This window comes from Mustela lutreola, chromosome 2 (genome assembly GCF_030435805.1).
Source record: "Mustela lutreola isolate mMusLut2 chromosome 2, mMusLut2.pri, whole genome shotgun sequence".
Classification (NCBI taxonomy): domain Eukaryota; kingdom Metazoa; phylum Chordata; class Mammalia; order Carnivora; family Mustelidae; genus Mustela; species Mustela lutreola.
The window spans coordinates 92,518,063-92,537,300 of record NC_081291.1 but is presented as its reverse complement, the minus strand read 5'-3'; the positions used below and the strand labels follow the sequence as shown (position 1 = coordinate 92,537,300).

General features: G+C 39.4%; 1 protein-coding gene and 1 long non-coding RNA gene across 6 annotated transcripts in view; one reads left to right on the top strand and one right to left on the bottom strand.

The window, feature by feature from the left end:
* The window catches only part of ATP2C1 (ATPase secretory pathway Ca2+ transporting 1), a 169,710-nt gene that overhangs the window by 122,657 nt on the left and 27,815 nt on the right, over positions 1-19,238 (bottom strand). The window contains exons 1-2 of one of the 5 annotated variants that reach the window (XM_059162588.1): positions 13,971-14,108; positions 13,498-13,678 (exon numbers count right to left, since the gene is read on the bottom strand). The exons of 3 other annotated variants lie outside the window; for them this stretch is intronic. In XM_059162588.1, coding sequence (XP_059018571.1) covers positions 13,498-13,503 — 6 coding nt within the window. In that variant the 5' untranslated portion in view covers positions 13,504-13,678; positions 13,971-14,108. Of the gene's footprint in view, positions 1-13,497; positions 13,679-13,970; positions 14,260-19,238 lie in introns of those variants that run through there. One more of the 5 variants, XM_059162589.1, reaches the window with a different exon arrangement.
* Positions 14,333-15,552, top strand: LOC131824539 (uncharacterized). The gene is made up of 2 exons (XR_009350892.1): positions 14,333-14,573; positions 14,753-15,552. It is a non-coding gene; the product is annotated as an uncharacterized LOC131824539 (long non-coding RNA).

Below are 19,238 nucleotides of genomic sequence, written 5' to 3'. Positions count from 1 at the left end.
TCAGGTCATGATCCCAGGGTCCTGGGATCGAGCCCCGCGCATCGGGGAGCCTGCCTCCCCTTCTCTCTCTGCCTGCCTCTCTGCCTACTTGTCATCTCTGTCTGTCAAATAAATAAAATCTTAAAAAAAAAAAAAAAGAAAGAAAAAGAAAATATAAATCAAAACCAGAACATGGGGGTGCCTGGGTGGCTCAGTGGGTTAAGCCGCTGCCTTCGGCTCAGGTCATGATCTCAGGGTCCTGGGATCGAGTCCCGTATCGGGCTCTCTGCTCAGCAGGGAGCCTGCTTCCCTCTCTCTCTCTCTGCCTGCCTCTCCATCTACTTGTGATTTCTCTCTGTCAAATAAATAAATAAAATTTAAAAAAAAAAAAAAAAAAAAAACCAGAACATTTCATTCCCCTCAGAATAGCAATTATTTTTTAAAAAAGAAAGAAAGAACAAATGCTGGAGAGGATGTGGAGAAATTAATTGGAACCCTCATATACTGCTGATGAGAATGAAAAATGGTGCAAGTTCTGTGGGAGTTCCTCCCTAAATTAAACATAGCATTACCTTATAACCTAGCACTTCCACTATGTATATGTATATGTATACACACACACACACAAAGTTTATACCCAAAGGACTGAAAACATATATTCACACAAAAACTCATACATGGGTGCCTGGGTGGCTCTGTTGGTTGGGTGACTACCTTCAGCTCGGGTCATGATCCCAGAGTCCTGGGATCAAGTCCCATATCAGGCTCCCTGCTTAGCGGGAGCATGCTTCTCTCTTTCCCTCTGCCTGCCATCCCCCTATATGTGCGCACACTCTCTCTCTGTCAAATGAATAAATAAAATCTTTAAAACAAAACAAAACCTCATACACGAACAGAGCAGTATTATTCAGAATAGCCAAAAAGTAGAAATAGCCCAATGTCTATGAACTGATAAATGTAGTATATCCATTCAATGGAATATTATTTAACCAAAAAAAAATGATACAGTCTATAAATGGAAAAATATTGAAAACATGCTGAAGTGAAAGTCAGACAAAAAAGGTCACATATTCATGATTCCATTTACATGAAGTATCTAGAATAGGCAAATCCATAGACACAAAAAGTGGATTAGTAGTTGTCAAGGGCTAGAGAAAGGAGAGAACAGAAAGTGTTTGCTAATGTGTAAGGGGTTTCTTTTTGGGGTGATGGAAATGCTCTGGAATTAGTTTGACCTATAATTCTGTGAACATATTAAAATCCACAGACCTATGCACTTTAAAATGGCAAATTTTATGGTATGTAAATTATATCTCAAAAATAAAAACCAATAAATGACAGGATCTGCCAGCCTGCCACTGACTTTGGGTATAAAACTATGCATCTGGAACAAAGATTTACATGAAGACTGAATTCAAACACTTGTGGGACCACAGATAGAATAAATCCCCAAACGGAGAAAATGCAGAAATGGAAGCTGTAACTAAGGAACCAAGGGAGCAAGCCCAAGAGAATGATTACCAGAGCACAACTCCTTTCAAGGGAACTGCTATCAGCCAAAACAATTAGAGTTGTCCCTAACTCTAAGCAAGTCCAGTGCTTTTAGAACAGATCTTCTCTACAGAAAAATGGAGGAGGGATAAGGCCACCATTTACTTCAAAAAGATTTAGAAAACTAAAATCAAACACGATGTGGGAAGATCCTAACGGCAAACAGTTCATAAATACACATTATTTCAATATAAATGAATAACATAAGCATACAGAAACAGGGAAAACCAGATCTACTCTAAATAACTTTGGAAAATAGACTTTGACTGTGTACTGTAAAGCTAAAGACAAATATACTCTAGTTTTTAAATGTGTATCTCATAGGGAAATAGGTTAGCAATTATGAAACTACTGTTTTGTGTGTGTGTGTGTGTGTGTGTGTGTACTATGACTGCACAGGTTAACTAAATATACTGTGGATAAGAACCAAATTTCTGGGACGCCTGGGTGGCTCAGTTGGTTAAGCAGCTGCCTTCGGCTCAGGTCATGATCCCAGCGTCCTGGGATAGAGTCCCACATCGGGCTCCTTGCTCCGCAGGAGCCTGCTTCTCCCTCTGACTCTGCCTTCCACTCTGTCTGCCTATGCTCGCTCTCGCTCGCTCTCTCTCTGACAAATAAATAAATAAAATCTTTAAAAAAAAAAAAAAAAAAAGAACCAAATTTCTCACATTTGAAGAAGGCAAAGGGGAAAAACTCTAGAATGAATCCTGAGTTCATGGTTTTCGTTTTATATAGATGGATAGTTAAGGAAATAAAAATACATGTAGATATATGTATTACGATACATCTATTTGCTAACTATAAACCAAGAAACAATAGTACCCGATTGTACAGAGCACAGATGACACTCAGATCCTGGTTTCTAGATACCATTCTCCAATAAAATGAACACACCTTCCTTGGAATGACTGATTGTGTATGTGGCTGGTATAAAGAGGAAAAACAGAGACGCATCTAAAACATCTTATGGTTCCAGAAAGTATATTAGAAGTCACAAAATGATGGGGGCATTATAGAAAAGACAAAGGAGCATATTTGAAAATGTTCTCAATAACCAAAGATGAAATGATTTGAGCAACAAAGTATTAAATTTTAACCCAAACAGTAAAATAAATGTCTATAAACCCATATAAATAAACAATTGGATAATTAACAAATGGAGGAAAAGGGACAATACTTCCTTAACAGAAATCCAGTTAATATAGAAGGAACAAAAGAAACAAAATCATCATTAAGCAAACACCACAAAAGTTAACGGGCGGCCAGCAAGAATCACTGATAGATGCAAAAACTAGCCTGTGAAATGATGACATGAAAGACATCTGCAGCTTCAAAGTACCTCCCCACAAAAGGAAAGTATTAATTACAAAGGAATGATTACATTACTAAAGAAATTACATGAATTATTCATTACAAAAGAAAAACCAGTAACTTTAAAGTAGAAAAACCTGGCAGACACCACCTTAACCTTAATCATAGTTAACATGACGGGGCATAAGTCATACTAATCATGAGCATAAATCAGACAAATCCAATTGAGGGACTTTTTTTAATTTACATTCTCTGTGCTTCATCAGTCCTATACAATTCACAGCACTCACCATAGCATATACCCTCCCTATGCCCATCACCCAGTCACCCCATCCCTCCTACCCCGCTCCCCTCCAGCAATCCTCAGTTTGTTTCCTGAGATTAGGAGTCTCTTAATGGCTTGTTTCCTTCTCTGGTTTCATCTTATTTCATTTTTTTGAGGGACATTCTTAAAAGATAACTGACCAGTATTCTTCAAAAGTGTCAAGATCATGAAAAATTTTAAAAAGACCAGATAGTAGATGGAAGGAAACTAAGAAAATATAAACTAAATGCAAGGTGGAATCCAGAACAGGATCCCAGGTCAGAAAAAGGAGAATTTATAAATGTCAATTTCTTGGTTTTCATCATTCTGCTATGATTATATAAGATTTTAACATTAGGGAGATTGGGAAAAGGGTTTAGAAGAACTCTTTATAGAAATTTTGCACCTTTAATGTAAGTCTAAAATTACTTCAGTTAAAAAGTTTAAAGATTTTTAGAAACACCTCTGAAAGTACAGCATATCTTTCTTCTGTAATTAGAAATTAAACAACACTTTAATAACAGTTAAGCAATTACACCTGGAAAGAACTTGGCTTTTTTTTTTTTTTGGTTGTTTGTTTGTTTTATTAAGTTAAAAGGTGGGCACAGTACTCTACTTACTGATAAATCAGTTTGTAGAAATTATTCCAAGTCCTGAGACAAATTCAGTACAAAGACAAGGGACGGGGTATCATATCATCTACATATTTTTAAAAATCTGTCCATTGTTATTACCGTACATTAAACACGGAGCTGTTTTATAAAGCTTTCAGCTAGCAACAATTATTTTAGTAGTAATATCAGAGTTAAAAAAAAAAAAATGTTGGACTAGCTGATAATTTGACTACACAAACATACGGTACATTCCTTCATTCCTTCTCCTAGTTCCTCCATTTGTCCAATGGCATTCCTTTCACATAGGAGTTAACTGATAGAGTTACTTTTACAGGCTATGGCAACCAAACCTTTATGAAATCAAAGACATGAATGCAGCATCCTTCACACCCTGTACTTAACTGACACAAATGTCTACAAGTACAAGAAAGAACCACGTAAGTCCTTAAAAGCAACTTGTGGTCAGATACAATTTATACCATCAAAAGCTACCAACTTTGAACCCTACAGGTTTAAGCTGAATGAAAATTTCTTTGCTACCACAAAATGTACTCTATTATCACTTATACATATCTTCCATTTTAAATGGTTTTCCTCAAGTTATTTAATTTTTCTGACCCACTATTTAATGAATGGTATGTTTAAATCATCTTAGTTAAATACAAGAAAAGGAAGAATGTTATTTATAAATTCTACTATTAATAAAAGAAATACTAGTAAGAATCCAATAAATAGTTCACTAAACTCAAACACCTTTATCTATTAATCTCATGTTATAATTGGGGGTATTAAAGTACAGAGAGATTAAACCAATCTTTTCCAAAAAGAGGAAGCAGCAGAGAACTCCTTAAAAATGACAATGGTACACAACTATGTACATGTAAACAGATTATTAAACACTATGGCTATGGCTAGAATACATGTTCAAGGTTATGGTCCTTATATTAAAATTGAAAATATATGAGTTCTGACCCTAGCATGAGTGAAAGAGCCAGTGGTAATTTCTACACTTCACAAAAGAGTAAAAAATACTTTCTTAAGTAAAATAAAACTACCTAATAAAGACCTTATTAAGTAAATCTAAGTTAAAGTTCTGACTTCAAAGAAGAGTCTACTTGAAATTTTGTCAATGGATACAAAAGGAAAGGACATTACAGACACAGGTCTGGCATCTTCCGAAAGAAGTAACTCACAGTACTTCAGTCTTGATTTCAAAGAACAGTAAAATTTATTTCAAACAGTAAAAGATCTCACAGCAAGTAAAATTAGGAGTTTAACCTCACTGATTAGTAGGTAAAACACTTAATCCATATTTTAACATTTTTACCTACTGCTAATTACAAATCATGAAATACTCAAAACCCAAAACATAATGTGATGCAGCTATGAAAGAATCATTAATATTATAAAAACCACTATAGCTTTCCTGGGCATTCTACTCAACTCTCAGAAAAATATGTGAAGCCTTGAAATCAGAGTTTGTTTAACAAACAAATGACAAAAATAATTTCCTCATAGTCATCAACCAAGGAAAGGGAAATTGGCATTTGCTGAGCAGCCCTTTCATATCAAGAACATACACACCTTGGGCGCCTGGGTGGCTCAGTGGGGTAAGCCGCTGACTTCGGCTCAGGTCATGATCTCAGGGTCCTGGGATCGAGTCCCGCATCGGGCTCTCTGCTCAGCAGGGAGCCTGCTTCCTCCTCTCTCTGTCTGCCTGCCTCTCTGCTTACGTGTAATCTCTCTCTGTCAAATAAATAATAAATAAAATCTTTAAAAAAAAAAAAAAAAAAAAGAACATACACACCTTGCCCTATTTAAACCTCAGAAGCTTGAAGTAAAATACATCATCATCCCTTTACAAGTGAGGAAACCAAGGCTTAGAGGAGTTAACTTCTTGGCCCTTGGTTAGGACAATGTTTCTCCAATTCAGCACCCTCAGCATTTGGGACCAGTTAATTCCTTGTTGGAGGATGAAGGGGAAGGGGCTGTCTTGTATACGGTAGGATGTTTTGGAGCATCCCTCACCTCTACTCACTGGATGCCAGTAGCAGCCTGCTAGTTTTAACTAAAATATCTCTAGATGTTGCCAAATGTCCCTGGAAGGCAAAGTCACCCCTAGGTGAGAACCAGTAAGTTAGAGTGAAGAAGCCAGCATTTTCATTCAATGGACAATAGCAACATGCCAAATGCTAATCAAAATTAATTAGGGACAACTGAGGGTCTTTGCCCTCAAGAGCTCACTCTGAACCCTAGACACCAATTGGTGTTCAATTTTAAAACCTCCCTCCATACGAAGACCTATGACATGCAAGCCATGATAGTTTGACTTTCAACATACTCTGCTTGGCCTGTCCCCAACTCAGCTAACTCCTCCAACTAGCCAAGGTATCTCTACTCACCCACTTATGCTGGTGTAACAGCTTGTAGTCATTCTGACTCAACCTTCCCCCTTCATTTCCTGAATCTAATTACAACCCAAGTTCTGCTGGGTTTTCCTAAGAGTAAATTGCCTCTCTCATCCATCCCCACTCTCCATTCCCATCCTTCTAAGATAGCTACAAGCTCATCTCCTCTCCTTTCTGGAACAGAAAAAAATCAGAAAGAACTAACCTCCTTTGGTTCCTCAAAGAAACGAAGGGTATTCATAAAGATACCATAACTGAATACCAACTTCTAGGGTAAGGTCTGGCAGACCTCAAACAATGGTGGGCAAAGACCACATCCTCTTTTTCTGGTGTAAGAAAAGAAACTGGAATTTTCCAGCAGATCACGAATACTTTTCTTTCTTTCTTTCTTTCTTTCTTTTTTTTGAGAGAGAGCAAGCGAGCAAGCATGTGCACGCACATATGCACAGGAGGGGCAGAGGAAAGAATCCTAAGCAGACTCCACGCCCAGCACAGAGCCTCACACAGGTTATCAATCTCAGGACCCTGAGAGATCATGATCTGAGCCTAAATCAAGAGGCGGACACTTAACCCAATGAGCCACCCAGGCACCCATGTTCATTGTCACTTTCACAGTCAGATGTTAACTCTCAGTAAATAGCAACCCTGACAAATATTATGAAAAGGACATAGCAGAGATTAGTTCGCATGCCATTAAAAAGTGGCTTGTGTGCTATTTCTGACACTAGTGCCACGAACAGCTTTTGCCTGCTCTTAGATAATGTACAATTTACATTCAACAGAAAAGGGGAGATTCCCAAAGAAAATTTGATCCAACTAACCTTTCTGCCTCTCCCAATATATAAATCCAGATGAAGGTAGGTAATGCAAACATTCCACTAAGGAAAGTCTCAAAGAGATGGTCAAACAAAATCTAATGAAATAATTGCAAAGGCAATAAAGATATATTCCCAACATATATGAATATGCAGCACCAAGAGGCTAATTTATTTATACTGCAAATGAAGGGCTCTGATTTAAGATAAAAGGAAATCTAGGACCTGTTTTAAAGTTTATCTGTCCCTTTGGCAGGGAACAGAATTTTATTTTATTAATGATCCTTAGGATATGCTTTATACTTTTAAGACTCTCCAATTAAGAAAACTTTAAATCCAGTATCTGAAATTCACAACCTAGTCGAAAGTTTTATTTGTACTTCCCAGTTTTTAAAAATATTCAAGAAAATTATGATGGAGTGACATCCTAAGTATCTCTGCTTCTGTTATCATTCCTGAGTTTTCCTATAAAGTGGCAGATATATTTAGTGTCAGGATCCTACTGCTATTCCAACGTTGTTGGGTTCTTCAAGTAAATAAATGAAAATAATTTCTACAAGGATGCTCCCATGTCTCAGAATTTTCAGAAGGAATAAAGACATATGCATATCCTGTTTAGGACAACACCTTATGAAAAAGTCAAAAATCAAGCCAAAAAGCCTTAATTAAGGAACTATAGTTAAGAGGTATATTTAATAATTCCAATTCACACATTCTCTATTATCTGAAGCAGAAAGAAAAAGCAGGAATTGAAGTTCAATTAGATGTCCAATTACAGCCATCTTAGGTGCTACTTTTGATCAACACTATGACTTTCTTTCTGGCTATAATCTATGATACCATAACCCTGTAACATTTCACTCTAATTTTTTCTAAATGTATCCAGTAAGTTTAGCCTAAGTTCATTCAACACAATTTGAGGAATGTACTTGTAATTCCAAGATTTAAGCTTTTGTCAACAGTAACTTAAAACCTTGAAGATGGAAGACATAATTAACAAATGCATATAAATACAAGCCATAAAAATTCAAAAGGAAATGCATCAATTTAGCCTGACATTTCTGTTTCAGAGAAATATTTTCTTGTACAACATCATGGCATTAATACAGAGCTCACCCAATCAGTTTTTACTTTACTGCCTTTTACCAACACTTGTCCCCATGAAAATCACAAAGATAATCTTGTCACAACTGAAGCCCAAAGTCACTATAAAAAGAATGTGTCTTTTAACAAAGTAAATATTGTAGGACCTTTTGAACTGACCCTTAAGGATTAAGATGTTACATGTAACAACTATGTAATTTAAAATTCACACCAGGGGGATGCCTGGGTGGCTCAGTGGGTTAAAGCCTCTGCCTTTAGCTCAGGTCATGATCCCAGAGTCCTGGGATGGAGCCCTGCATCAGGCTCTCTGCTCAGTGGGGAGCCTGTCTCTCTATCTCTCTGCCTGCCCCTCTGCCTACTTGTGATCTCTGTCAAATAAATAAACAAAATTAAATTAAATTAAAAAAAGAACTGCTTAAAAATATATATAATAAAAAAATAAAATAAAATTCACACCAGCTAACTTCACCATCAAGCTATAATATGTATTCCAGCTTTAAAATAAAATAGAACCTAGTAAAACATATTACGGTTAACCAAGATCTCAAAAGAAAATCAGACTTGAGCCGCAAGGGGTGTGCTCCTAGGAGACTATTTTGATCGACACTGCTTCAGTTAACAGTTTAATTCTGCTGCCATTAAATAAGATAACATTAAGACAAATCAAGTATTTAGGATTCAACTGTAGAAAGCTATTGCTTACAAATAATCTCTGCAGCATCCTTCCTCTAGGTTAAATTACATTTTATAAGATGCTATTACATACATAATCTCTTTCAGTTTCAACTCTTTCGGAAATACTAGGACTATTACTTTATTGACTAAAGTGCAAACAAAATATATCTTCCACACCTAAAAATACAAAATATTTTTATAATCTGGCTTCCAATTTCTAGTCAAAGGAAGGCAATTAAGGTGGTTTCTCATCTGTTTTACTTACAGTTCCTCCAATTATCCTTTTCCTAACATGTAATCTTTTCTTGAGACATTCTTAGATGATTAACAATTTGACCAAGAAACTATTTTTAAAGGAAAGTGTAAATAAACATACTATCATTTCCAAATGCTATCCAAAACAATCAGGGGAATTTATTCTAGACCTATTAGCCCTGCCTGTAACTATAAATTAAACATGTCCAGAAATCTTGAAGATTATTATTTTTATCCACTGGTCAAAGAAATATTTAAAGCTTGAGGCGCCTGGGTGGCTCAGTGGTTGCATGTCTGCCTTCCCCAGGTCACGCTCCCAGGGTCCTGGGATCCAGCCCCGCATGCGGCTCCCTCCTCACATTGTACTCTCCTCTGCAGGAAGCCTGCTTCTCCCCCGGCTTGTGTTCCCTCTCTCACTGTCTCTCTGTCTCCGTCAAATAAATTTTAAAAAGAAAGAAAAAGAAAAGAAAAGAAAAAAGAAAAGAAAAGAAAAGAAAAGAAAAGGAAAGGAAAGGAAAGGAAAGGAAAGAAAAGAAAAGAAATATTTAAAGCTCTTTCAGTTTCAGGTACATTAAATTCATATTTTTCTATGAGAAAGGCCAAATTTATTCCAAAGGAGAAAAAAAAAATTACTGGGAAGAAGAAACTATCTGCAAAATTCTCCAGCTAGAAATACCTTTCTAATAAACCAACCCTTTAAGTATAATTAATTAATTTTTTAAAAATCAGGAAAAGAGCCATTTACTTGTACATCTCAGATTCCCAGGTGGTACGCAAATTCAAAATAAACAAGCAAAAAGGAGCTCCACACATGCAAAAGGAGTTCCACAAAGGGATGTCTAGGACCAATCCCTGCAACTGCAGGAAATTAACACTTCAAATACTTCCTATGACTGGCAGGAAATATTCAAAAGGCATCCTGGAGGCTAAGGCTAAAAACTGGGTAAGCTCTGCTGATAAGTTTAAGTGAGACGTGGGAGAAAGGTCCAGAAGAATTGAAACTGAAGTGCCAAAGAAAATTACCACCACTGTTGAAAGGAATCACAAGGATTAAGTCATTCCCTCTAACAACCCTTGTAGACTCGGCACACCACCTAAGAACCTTCATGCTAATGCCCCTGGAAGCTACTATCAATTCTACCCTGTTACATACCTAGAGATGTAATTTAGCTATTTACCTACTAGAGGAGTATCTTCCTGGGGAACAGTAATAATCACTCAATCACTAATGCATGCTAACCATGTGTTAACCATCATTCTGGGCACTTCACATACCAGGCTTCATTTATCCCTCACACCAAACCTCCAGGAGGGCATTTTCTCATTTACAGATGGGAAAACTTAGAAACACAGTAACTCATCAGATTTTTTTAGGAGAGGAAAAAGTTATCTGTCAAGGGGCGCCTGGGTGGCTCAGTGGGTTAAGCTGCTGCCTTCAGCTCAGGTCATGATCTCAGGGTCCTGGGATCGAGTCCCACATCGGGCTCTCTGCTCGGCAGGGAGCCTGCTTCCCTCTCTCTCTCTCTCTCTCTCTGCCTGCCTCTCCATCTACTTGTGATTTCTCTCTGTCAAATAAATAAATAAAATCTGAAAAAAAAAAAAAGTTATCTGTCAGGTTTCAAATCCAAACCTGTCTCCTTCCACACTGGCCTCTGGTTTCTTGCTGGAGCCCCAACTTTCTCTATAGAATTAAAACTGTAACAGTAGAGAAAATTCTGTACTTGACTCACCCATTCCCTAATAATAGCAAATTCATACAGCGCATTTTGGCCACAACTGTTCCTCCTTTCAATATTCAGCTATCATAATGCCAGAAGGCATAATAGTATGCTAACACTGAGTTAGGTTATTTATAATAAGCATTTATTGAGCACCTACTATGGACCAGAAACATCTAAATGCTTATATCTCACATGGGGTGGGAGGTGCCTGCGTGGCTCAGTTGGTTATGCATCTGCCTTTGGCTCAGGTCATGATCTCAGAGTCCTGGGATCTAGTTCCCTGCCTGGCAAGGAGTCTGATACTCCCTCTCTCTCTGCCCCCACCCTGTGCTCCTTTTCTCTTTCTCGCTCTCAAATAAAATGTTAAAAAAAAAAAAAAATCCTCATATGGTAGGCTCTACCAATACCCTTATTTTATAGATGAAAAAGCTGAAGCAAAAAAAGCCAAATTATGCTAAGTGGGGATCTGGCATTCAAATCAGGTTGCCAGGCTTCACAGCACGTGATCTTAAACTCCTTCCTCTCTCCCTAGCTTCTGATTTCACCCTCTTTACTATGTAGACTAAGTATCAGCAATCCCAATTTATAGATGATGAAACAACAAAAACTAAGAAAGGTGAAGTTAACCACTGAACACAGATTTGAACTATGCTGATTCACTTACATCAAGGTTTTTTTACAGTACAGTAAATGTATTTTGTTCTCCTTACAATTTTCTCAACATTTCTTCTCTAGCTTACTTTCTTGTAAGAATACAGTATATAATGCATATACAACGGATGTGTTGACTTTATTATCAATTATTGTATAGCTTCCAGTCAACAGGAAGCTATTAGTAGTTCTGGGGGAGTCAAAATTTATAGTACATTTTCAAATGGGAGAGGTGGTACCCCTAAACTCCACATTGTTCAAGAGTCAACTGTAATTTGCTTCTAGTCACAAAACTGTCAGTGGTTAAGGCATGGTTTGAATCCATTGTTTTTCCACACTCCCAAGATATTAATATATGTCAAAGGGGAATCCAACTATAAAAAGAAAAGCAATAATATCCTATGTATTTCAGGATAGTCCACTGAAAATTCTAGGTTATATGTAAATGCTTCTTAAAGCTGTTTAAATATGAGAAAAGAAAAAATGTTATGGTAATGAGAAACTGACAAAAAAGGCCTCTAGATTATTACAGGCAGAAAACCCCTGCAAGCTATTGAGAACTGTATATTACTAGGAGGCCAAATAATACAAACTCAGTCAGACATAAGCATGCAACATGCTCCCATCTCAACATCACTCCCTCTCATGTCAAGAGACAATATGAGAGTCAGCTTTATTCGTCATGCTCCTTTTTCTTAGAGATCAAGAAACAAAAGCAACCTCTAAGAATACACCTAGACTACTCTCTCAAATCTGGCAACACTTTGAAAGCAGAAGTTATTGATGTTATTTAAGATACAACTACCAAGAAACAATTATATGAATGCATTTAATATTCTTTGTCTCTTGTGAAGAAAGGATTTGTCTTTCTGAAATCTGTAAACCAAGACAAAGAAGAGAAAGCCTCAGAAAAGTGATTTTTCCTTAATACCAGACAAAAACATTACTGCTTTTAAATGCTGTTTCTAAAAACCCAATTAGGTGGTATAACTCCTCTGCAGTTACATACTTAAGTATTTCAGAAAATGCCTTCCACCAATTATCCATCTAGAGTAAAACTGAGCAATTATAATCATGCCTCTTGTATTTTTTACATACCCCAGGGTCTCAGGCTTGCAAAACAAGTTATGCATATAAGAAACATCTATCCTAAAACTACCAGTTCTACTTAGGACAACTCAGCTTACTTTCTCAAAAAACGGAAAAACAAGTGAGAAAGCAACCCATAAACCCCATTCCAGCTCCTCTGTACCACTTACAGATTTTAAAAACCAAAAGATACAAGAAGACAAATTGTAATTTTTAAGTATCTTTCATAGCATCTTGCAGACGGAGGGGAGGGGATTATCACACACAAGTCAGAAGTCAGTCCACAGAATAAATGTGGCTGTTTCAGGAGAGAAAATAATATTGAGTTGTTCAACCCTTTTGGAAAATAACCAGTGCTGTGTAATGAAAAACATTAAATATTTTAATGAGACCAAAGGAATCAAGTGACATGTGAACGATAATTTAGTGGTCCAAAGTATACAGTGGACAAACGAGTTCCACTGTCAACCTCCTAAATGATGTTTTGAAATACGGAAGAACTTTAAGCAAGGAAATCACCTCATAACATTCTGTTAAATTCTACATTATTTTTTCTGAACAGAAAAACCAATGTGCATTAATAAAAAAATTTTGCCTTTCTTATAAACTAATCCGGTCACATACCATCATCAAGGCTTGACATGCAAATATACAGAGATGCAGTCCATCCCCTTTCCTCTCCATTTCCACTTCCCCACGAGTGATTCCTTTCAAATAGCTATTTAAACAAGCACAGATGCTATCTGAAATGAAAACTTCCCTTCCATTCCCTAAGCTAAAGACAGCGGCGGCTTTCACCGAAAAGCAGAATAAAGCTCAGTAGCCCACAGTACCTTAATTTCCGAAATTCCCTGTGTTACCAAAATAAAAGCTAATACCCGAAGAAAGCAATTCTTTGTATACTTCGCAAAGGAAAAAAATAAATCAGGAAAATAAAAAGGTGGAAAAAGAAAGGCAACTTAAAAGCAAACCACCACACCCTCAACTCCGCGTTGCAACCCGTCTACCAGGGGCCTTTACCTTCATTTTCCATCGAAACTGCACTTGGGTTGATGGCTACAAGTCTTTAGTGTCAGTCGCGCCACACTGGGAATAGAGAGGAGAGGAGGACAAGGAAGAGAAGCCCCCGGAATCCCAGGCTGTCACCCCCTCTCCCGGCCACACGTCCCACGGCTGCTCCCACCACCCCTAGCAGCAGCATCTGCAAGAGAAACCGGGAGAAGCGGCGCTGACGACAGAGAGGGCAAGGAGGGGGACCCCCGCCCCGCCACCACGTCGGGAGCCCCCAGATCGCCTGCCCACCCCGTCAGCCACCCGCAACGCCCCCAGCTCAAGCCGGCGGGGCGGCGCCCTAGAGACACCCCCAAGCCGGGGTATCCTCGGGACACTCCCTCCCTCAGGACCTGGAAGTTTCTGGAAATTAGGGGCAATAGGTAACACCGGTGCCCTCCCAAAACCCCAGACCCCCTTCCTCCGGGCTGCGGGGGACTCACCCGCGAGGCTCGCGGGAGCGCCCCGCGTGCCTGGGGCGAAGAGGAGTGGCTCGCCGAGCGGCGGCGCCAGGCAGGAGCCTGCTCCCGGCGTGAGAAGGAGCGAACCGGAGGGCGCTCAGGGAGGGGAAGGGAGAGGAGGTGTGGGGACCCGTCACGGTTGGCCCGGCAGACTCCGCGCGGCAGCGCAGGTCTGCCCCGCCTCCGCCTCCTACGCTCAGCCCCTCCCCGCCGCCCCCCGCCCCAGCACGCCCCGCACTCCCGGGCCCGCCGCGGACCGAGCTTTGTCGCTACTACTTCCGCTGTGAGGAGAGCGCGCGCACGCGCACTCGCACGCACAGGCGCAGACGGCGGAAATGAAGCGAAGGCCGGGCCACCCGCCCGGAAAAGGCTCTGGTTGGGTGAGGAGCAGTCCCGTAGGAGGGCACGCCGGGCCAGAGCCCCGCTCCGGCCCTACCTTCCCTGCAGAGGTTCCTCGCAGATCCCCGGGGACGGTGCCCGCCCTTTCTACGCACCCACTGGGCGCAAGGGTCAGAGACCCACCCGCTTCCCAGCCCCGGCCACGCATTCTCAAGAGGCAGCCGCGGGGACGGGCCAAGCGGGCAGGTACGATCATGCTCCCGGTCCCAGAGGTATTTGCGCGCCCTCAACAAAGGCGACATGGGAAGCCCCTCCCGTCGGGGTGGCCGTCACAATCTCGGCAGGCGACGCGAGGACTTCCGAGGGAAGGGGCGAACGCAGAGAGACTCTGGTGTTCTCACTGGGACTTCCACCCTCACTTGCAGACCCTTATCCCGGCTGCTTTGCGCTGACTGCGAGAGCAGGTAAATCGCGGGCGACTTCCCAGCGTTCTGTCCCTCTAAGGGATCCGCTAAAGTGCCTGTGTGTAACGAGAAGGCAAGGATCAGCCACGGAGCTCGAGGAGGACTCAGCCTTTTCAAGTGTGTGGAACCTAAAAGGTTGGAACAACTAGAAACAGCGTCCAGAGGCGGAAGCCGAAGAACGGGAATTCCCTCCTGACACTGGCTGTCTTTTGCCATTTGAACCTTTCACTTACTCAGCATCTCACCCAGACCCCCCAATAAGTGACTTTTTTTTTTAAAGATTTTATTTATTCATTTGACAGAGATCACAAGTAGGCGGAGAGGCAGGCAGAGAGAGAGGAGGAAGCAGGCTCCCTGCCGAGCAGAGAGCCCGATCCGGGCTCGATCCCAGGATCCTGGGATCATGACCTGAGCTGAAGGCAGAGGCTTTAACCCACTGAGCCACCCAGGCGCCCCCAATAAGTGACTTTTTTATGGACAGTTGATGTTAGTTAAGCTTTGGTGAGCCTGGAACAGGAGACTAAACCGAAGTCCTCTCGCACCTAAGCCCACTAGAGGGCAGGGCTACACCTGCTGAGTTCGACGCGCCCGCCACAAAGAACTGTAAAGACCGCAGGAGTCCTCCCTTGTGTGCTAGAGGTATTTTTCTCCATCAACACCTACTCTCATTAAAAAGCTTGCCCTCTATCTCAGGTTCTGTAACACTTCCGGATATGTTCTCTGACCACTGGTTCAACGTCAAAATAAACAAATGCACTGGGTTACCTGTCTTCCCTATTTAATCTCATGGAACTAGTCTAGGACCAAAAGTTTTGGACAGCTTTCTATCTTTACTTTTCAGTTAAGATACATTGAGATTTTATTCAACGACGTCACTTTTAAGTTCCAAAACAAAACATAAAAATCAGAGTGAACTAGTTTGTAGTCTCAGAGTTACTATCTATCACACCCCTTTGGCTTACAGGTTTAGGGACTTTTGCCCAGCCAGTGGTGTTACAAACCTCATTTGTAAAACAATGTGCTATCTCTTGCTCAATGTTGTAATCAATTTGTAATGATTATTAGTTACTATACTTATTGGACCTGGACACCACAGCATCGTATTAAAAACACAAGCACCTAAGTAGAAAATGTAAATGTAGACATTATTTGATATTAATATATGATCTTACAAAATAGAGGACAATTTCCCTATACAATTTGATACTGGATTGCTTTAATTAGCTCAGACATTTTTTCCTTTTTTTATTATTAACATATAATTTATTACTTGTTTCAGGGGTACAGGTCTGTTGATTACACAACACACAAGTGCTCACCTCAACACATGCCCTCCCCAAGTCCATCACCCAGCCACCCCACCCCCCCCAAGCTCAGACATTTTTCTAAAATAACATAAGAATTATCTGCTGTGCAGTGAAATACAATACCCCAGCATTAACAGAATAACTCCTTAACTCCCCCGAGGATATAGCACCGCATGGCTTAAACCTAAAGTAGCTTACCCTGGAATTTTACTTTTTGGTTGCCTAAACTGTGAAAGCCATTGTTTCTATTACTAAGGCAAATAAGAAACTGGATAAAACCAGCTTTGTCCAGATTAATTGTTAAATTCTGCCTGCATTCTTAATCCACCATCAGTCCTCTCACAAATTCCTAGGCTGGGGAGCTGCAAACACCCTTTAAGGATAGTTGGTTCAGCCGCTCAGCTGATCTTTCAGCCTTATCGACAATTCTCCACAGAGTGATCCTCTTCTGTGTCTGAACACCTCTTCTACGAAGCTAACCAACATCATCAGTAGCACCAGTTTTGACTTCCTATGTAAATGAAAGGTAGCATAGCATTCACTGTTCAAGCCAGAGCAGTGGAGACTGCTTGAGCCATAAGTTTCAGAAATCCTCTTCCTTAAAAAAAAAAAGAAAGAGAAAAAAGCAATCCTCTTTCCTCTTTCAGCATTCTCCTCTGACCAGCTAACCTTCCATGAGACTTTGATATAGCAATCTCCACCTCCTCATCTTGGGGGAATGGGACTAAAATACGTCATATACATCCATGTGTATATACATTCATCTATACATATACATACATATATATTACAATATTTTAGATACAGATGTATGCATAATAACCAGCCTTTCCCTCAAAAGATTGTTTTGAGGATCTGATAAAGTGAAGACAGGTTGTAAATTATAGGAACTCTGAAAGTATAAGCTTATACAGAGAAATAAGCAAAACAGAGCATTAGCTAGCTAGAATGAGATTAATTAGATTAATGGCAATGAAATCTATTAGGTTCAAGTTCCCTCTGTCTTCTTTTTTACAAATCAGTGGTCTAAAAATCTACTCATTTGGTTCTGAATATTTAACCTACAAAATTTACTAAATATATCTGATGCCAAAGGTGTTCCACATATGAGCAATAAAGGGGAATTTGTCAGGTACCTCTGCTTAGGGGAAATCTACACATAGGGAAGATTGAGGAAGATAGTCATGGTGTTATAATTTTATTTATACTGCACCTTATTACACAAAGGATGTGAGGCATCTTTTTTTTTTTTATAACAAATTTGATAGCTGGCATTTTTATAAACCTAAATGATGAAGAAATATGTGGTCCTTTAGGATTTAAAAATTAACCCAGAAAAGGTTATTTTTAAATCTTTCCTTAATATTTTATTGTAAAGGCTATTTTAACCTTGTTTTATGTACCAACGGTTAATAGTTAAGGAGTTTTACCTAGCTGTTAGGAAAAAAGTTGTCATTTTTTTAAGGTAAATATTTTAAAAGCATATAAAGACACAATGCTTTATTATTATAAGCTAACCTGCTCAAACAGAACAACAGAAGTATTTTTCATCCTGTGAGAGAAAGGACATGCTAAGAGTCAAGTCCGGGGAAATACAGTCTTCCTATAAGAAGCGTCCTATTCAATCAATATCTAACAACCACCTGCCAGAATTGTCGTAAATGTGCTTGGTTCTCTGTCTTAGCAGTGCTGGAAGAGTAAAAATAAGAAAGAAGAAAGAAGAATAAAAATCAAACGAGTTCAAAAATGATGTAGCTGTGTTTTGGTTGGCTTTACTAGCACAGAGATACCAAAACTTTACAAATATTTTATCAGCCCACAAAATTGCATAACTTCTACACGTGCTAGCATTTCCTTGCTGAAACTGAGCAGAAGAAACTAAGGATTTTAAAGAGTGCTTTTTTTAATTTTTAAAGTTTATATATGACTCAGTTCCCCCATTCATCAAATTCTGAGCCTGTGGTGATATTTGGGATCTTTAATATGTACTATCAATCTAATGGATTAGATGTGAAGGGTAGGCGGGAGCACAAATAAGAATAAGAAAGGGAAAGAGGAGAGCAATTCAGTGGCTCATTTGGTTGTCTGCCTTTGACTCAGGTAATGATCCCAGCGTCCTGAGATGGAGCCCCACATAGGTCTCCCTGCTCAGTGGGGAGCCTGCTTCTCCCTCTGCCTCTGCCTGCTCCCTCTGCTTGTGATCCCTCTCTCTCATTTACTCTCTTTCTCAAATAAATAAAATCTTTTTTAAAAAAGGGGAGGGGGGAGCAAAGTGAGTATATGTCCCATATCCAGAAGTCATCTCTGGACTTCATTGTTTTCATGGAAAATAGACATACAATATTCTGTATTACATACATGCCAAGATTTATCTTGAGGTAAAAATGTACACATTTAAAAGATATTCTGTCTAGTTTCCAAGCTGGCATAATTATCTCTGGCCCAAAAACATTTGTCTGTAGTAAATATCTAATAAAGACGTATTGAATAAATGGGCAATCTGGAAAATGATCATTATAAATACATATATGTTGTTGAATGAATAAACATAACCCCACCTTTTTATTTTTTTCTACTTCTACTTTCCTGTAAAGCAAAGAATTAAGGGATTTTCTAAGGTTTAAAATTGAACTTAAATCTCCAAACCACAAAGGGGTTAACTAGTACAACTTGGTCTGAACAAGAATAAGTCCTAACCATTGTAGGAAGTATTAAAAATTGAGAACTGCTCAAAGCCGAAGAAATTTCACACCCAGATTTTGAACCCAGGTAACCATTTGAAATTAAAAGATAATGATGTTGAGGTGGCTGCTTCCATGCACCAAGGAAATTTCAGCTGAGATTGTGCTTTGGGATTTGATGGCATGCATATCAATGGCTGACAAAGTCAAAAGCACTATAGTTTCCTGCAGTCTTTGGTTATTACCTTAAGTATCCAGGAATCCACTCTTGGACAAGACAGCTTGGAAACTAGGTATAAGCAACAGGCCTTAGAATAGCCAACTACATTAAGTTGCCACTGGCCAGCATTTTCTCCTTATTTTGTAAGTTTTACAGATAGTTTGGTCATAAATTAGTTGAAACTATCAGACAGATTCCATATTATATCTGCTGGTCCCTTGCTGCGTTGAAGTAATAGC